This window comes from Corvus brachyrhynchos, unplaced genomic scaffold (genome assembly GCF_000691975.1).
Source record: "Corvus brachyrhynchos isolate BGI_N302 unplaced genomic scaffold, ASM69197v1 scaffold514, whole genome shotgun sequence".
In the NCBI taxonomy this organism is placed as follows: domain Eukaryota; kingdom Metazoa; phylum Chordata; class Aves; order Passeriformes; family Corvidae; genus Corvus; species Corvus brachyrhynchos.
In genome coordinates this window covers 2,686,891-2,688,892 of record NW_008238319.1, presented here as the reverse complement: position 1 = coordinate 2,688,892, position 2,002 = coordinate 2,686,891, and the positions used below count along the sequence as shown (strand labels likewise).

Here is a 2,002-nt window from a genome sequence, read left to right as displayed (position 1 = left end):
TGCTGAAAGCTTTTAAGTAATTAGTTTTCCTCATTAGCAGATGCACTGCCTGGGGAAGGGCACACAGGTGCTCCCAAGCCCCATCCTGGATTACAGGGCAACACCGCACAGGCTGGGAGGGCAAAGCTCAGAAATGCTGAGCTGGGCTGGTGAAAAGGGCAGCAGAACCACCACATTTAGATAAAAATGTATCATTCCAGCAAGATCACAGAACATAACAGCAATAAAAATCATTCCCAGGACATTACCACAATCCCCCTGTATTTAAGTCAGATGAACAGTGTTTATCAACATCACTTCTAGGGAAACACAAATATACTTTAAGGGATATCAGGTCTCAGGTGATTTTTTTTGTGCTAAAGTTGCATCCTATCCTAAAAAAAAAAAAAAGAAATTATGCATCCCACTGACCAAAAAGTGATTTGCAAACACAGGGAACAGGGTGAGCCAATAAAGCACGTGGGGCTTGTACCTTCTCCCTGCCACATCTCATACATTATCCCATTCTCTTTCATGCTTTCAGAGGCAAAATGGACATCAGGTAAAGCCTAATTCAATATTATCACTAATGCATTCAAATACATCACCAAGAGCTGGGTTGCTAAAATTGCACTGCAGAAAGAAACCACATAAAACATTGTTATCTCCTTGGAAAAGCTGGGCCTGGTGCTCCAGCACCCACTGATGTCTATTGAAAGCACCAGGATTACTTTCCTGAGTAAGGATTACTCCCATGATTAAGGAGTGCAGGATTACATCCATTCTTTGCATATCTCCTGTTGTTTACATACCCCTATTTTCACCTCTTGGTTTTTTGTTGTTTTTTTTTTTTTTTTTTTTTAAACACGGGGCATTTAATTACTGTTAGCACCAGATATCATTGTGCTGTACTTTTATCCCTTCAAAATTTGGCTGGGTTTTGGATTCCAAATAAAAAATGCTTTTGTGATCTAAACAAAGGAAATAAAGCAGAAGCAGCAGAATCTGGACCATGCAACTGAAAACAAATAAAAAGAGGGGGAGCTTGTTATCCACAATCAAGACTTATTCAGGATTCATCTCACATCCCTGCTCCTACCCATGGCCTCTGCTCTTGGGAGCTGATTGTTTTTGTATCAATTTTTTAACTGTGCCAAGGACTGACTTACCTGAGAGCTCCCAGGCACTGCTGACAGGATCACTGCTGGAAAATAGCAGCACTCAGACAATTGAAACAAATATTACAGGTAGGTCTGCTGTTAATGATTAATAAATAATAACACTTTGATGTTTTTCACCTGATAAAGACAGGGTGAGAGTTGCTTTAGTTCATCACTGCCACGTGCTTTACATATAAAATAGATCTCCTTCTTATCCTTAGGAAAACCAAGTTACTTTCCCCCTACTTTACGGTAAAATAGAACATTTAACGCAGAGTTAGGACTTCATGCAGAGTAAGAACTTAACGCAGGTCTCAGGTCATGTTCTCAACCCAATGACCAGGGTATTTAACTGAGTAAAAAAACAACACCACAAGTTAAACTTCCAACAGGGAACCAACTTTTTTTTTTATGGAAAGTAAAACTCCTTTCAGGTTCTCGCATTTGACACTGAATTACATTCATCTCAGTTCGGGAAAATCATAAATGGAACATAAATATCTTCAGTTTCAGTAGTGTGCCACGGGGGGTTGAAAATTTAAATACCACCAGGTACCTTCAGAAGGCTTGATCGTAACTTCGGTGCCAGTTCTGTAGGTACTGTTTACATATTCCCCAGCGTTAAAAAGAAAGGCGTTCCCTGCCTTTTTTAGGCTTTCTTTAAATCACTTCCAACCCCAAGAGAAAGCAGACTATTCTCAGAAAGACCGGCACAAGAGAGAGGAAGAGAAAGGAGGTCACAGGAGGCTCGGAAAACCCCAGAAGTATCCCAAACTCACCCAAAGGCCCCGCTGCCCTCCAGGCAGGGCAGCTCACGCTCCAGAACATGCGAGGGACGGAGGGCTGCGCGTCCCGGGAGCGCT

The 2,002-nt window shown here is 41.8% G+C and overlaps 1 protein-coding gene across 1 annotated transcript in view; it reads right to left on the bottom strand.

Moving 5' to 3' along the window:
* The window catches only part of CUNH10orf90 (chromosome unknown C10orf90 homolog), a 58,278-nt gene extending 56,282 nt beyond the window's left edge, over positions 1–1,996 (bottom strand). Inside the window, exon 1 of the mRNA XM_008633330.2 lies at positions 1,919–1,996. Coding sequence (XP_008631552.2) covers positions 1,919–1,967 — 49 coding nt within the window. The 5' untranslated portion in view covers positions 1,968–1,996. The remainder of the gene's footprint in view (positions 1–1,918) is intronic.
* Between the last annotated feature and the right edge of the window lie 6 nt (positions 1,997–2,002).